Source organism: Calliphora vicina, chromosome 3, assembly GCF_958450345.1.
Source record: "Calliphora vicina chromosome 3, idCalVici1.1, whole genome shotgun sequence".
In the NCBI taxonomy this organism is placed as follows: Eukaryota; Metazoa; Arthropoda; class Insecta; order Diptera; family Calliphoridae; genus Calliphora; species Calliphora vicina.
In genome coordinates this window covers 83,854,028-83,856,244 of record NC_088782.1, presented here as the reverse complement: position 1 = coordinate 83,856,244, position 2,217 = coordinate 83,854,028, and the positions used below count along the sequence as shown (strand labels likewise).

General features: G+C 0.0%; 1 protein-coding gene across 1 annotated transcript; it reads right to left on the bottom strand.

Annotated features, from left to right (window-relative positions):
- Positions 1 to 1,422: 1,422 nt before the first annotated feature.
- On the bottom strand, positions 1,423 to 1,935 carry LOC135953088 (myb-like protein D; the record flags this gene model as incomplete). Its single annotated transcript, XM_065502755.1, has 1 exon — positions 1,423 to 1,935. A coding segment is annotated over one exon (513 nt), but the record flags the coding sequence as incomplete, so codon positions are not given.
- Positions 1,936 to 2,217: the final 282 nt, after the last annotated feature.

Here is a 2,217-nt window from a genome sequence, read left to right as displayed (position 1 = left end):
ATTATTATTATTATTATTATTATTATTATTATTATTATTATTATTATTATTATTATTATTATTATTATTATTATTATTATTATTATTATTATTATTATTATTATTATTATTATTATTATTATTATTATTATTATTATTATTATTATTATTATTATTATTATTATTATTATTATTATTATTATTATTATTATTATTATTATTATTATTATTATTATTATTATTATTATTATTATTATTATTATTATTATTATTATTATTATTATTATTATTATTATTATTATTATTATTATTATTATTATTATTATTATTATTATTATTATTATTATTATTATTATTATTATTATTATTATTATTATTATTATTATTATTATTATTATTATTATTATTATTATTATTATTATTATTATTATTATTATTATTATTATTATTATTATTATTATTATTATTATTATTATTATTATTATTATTATTATTATTATTATTATTATTATTATTATTATTATTATTATTATTATTATTATTATTATTATTATTATTATTATTATTATTATTATTATTATTATTATTATTATTATTATTATTATTATTATTATTATTATTATTATTATTATTATTATTATTATTATTATTATTATTATTATTATTATTATTATTATTATTATTATTATTATTATTATTATTATTATTATTATTATTATTATTATTATTATTATTATTATTATTATTATTATTATTATTATTATTATTATTATTATTATTATTATTATTATTATTATTATTATTATTATTATTATTATTATTATTATTATTATTATTATTATTATTATTATTATTATTATTATTATTATTATTATTATTATTATTATTATTATTATTATTATTATTATTATTATTATTATTATTATTATTATTATTATTATTATTATTATTATTATTATTATTATTATTATTATTATTATTATTATTATTATTATTATTATTATTATTATTATTATTATTATTATTATTATTATTATTATTATTATTATTATTATTATTATTATTATTATTATTATTATTATTATTATTATTATTATTATTATTATTATTATTATTATTATTATTATTATTATTATTATTATTATTATTATTATTATTATTATTATTATTATTATTATTATTATTATTATTATTATTATTATTATTATTATTATTATTATTATTATTATTATTATTATTATTATTATTATTATTATTATTATTATTATTATTATTATTATTATTATTATTATTATTATTATTATTATTATTATTATTATTATTATTATTATTATTATTATTATTATTATTATTATTATTATTATTATTATTATTATTATTATTATTATTATTATTATTATTATTATTATTATTATTATTATTATTATTATTATTATTATTATTATTATTATTATTATTATTATTATTATTATTATTATTATTATTATTATTATTATTATTATTATTATTATTATTATTATTATTATTATTATTATTATTATTATTATTATTATTATTATTATTATTATTATTATTATTATTATTATTATTATTATTATTATTATTATTATTATTATTATTATTATTATTATTATTATTATTATTATTATTATTATTATTATTATTATTATTATTATTATTATTATTATTATTATTATTATTATTATTATTATTATTATTATTATTATTATTATTATTATTATTATTATTATTATTATTATTATTATTATTATTATTATTATTATTATTATTATTATTATTATTATTATTATTATTATTATTATTATTATTATTATTATTATTATTATTATTATTATTATTATTATTATTATTATTATTATTATTATTATTATTATTATTATTATTATTATTATTATTATTATTATTATTATTATTATTATTATTATTATTATTATTATTATTATTATTATTATTATTATTATTATTATTATTATTATTATTATTATTATTATTATTATTATTATTATTATTATTATTATTATTATTATTATTATTATTATTATTATTATTATTATTATTATTATTATTATTATTATTATTATTATTATTATTATTATTATTATTATTATTATTATTATTATTATTATTATTATTATTATTATTATTATTATTATTATTATTATTATTATTATTATTATTATTATTATTATTATTATTATTATTATTATTATTATTATT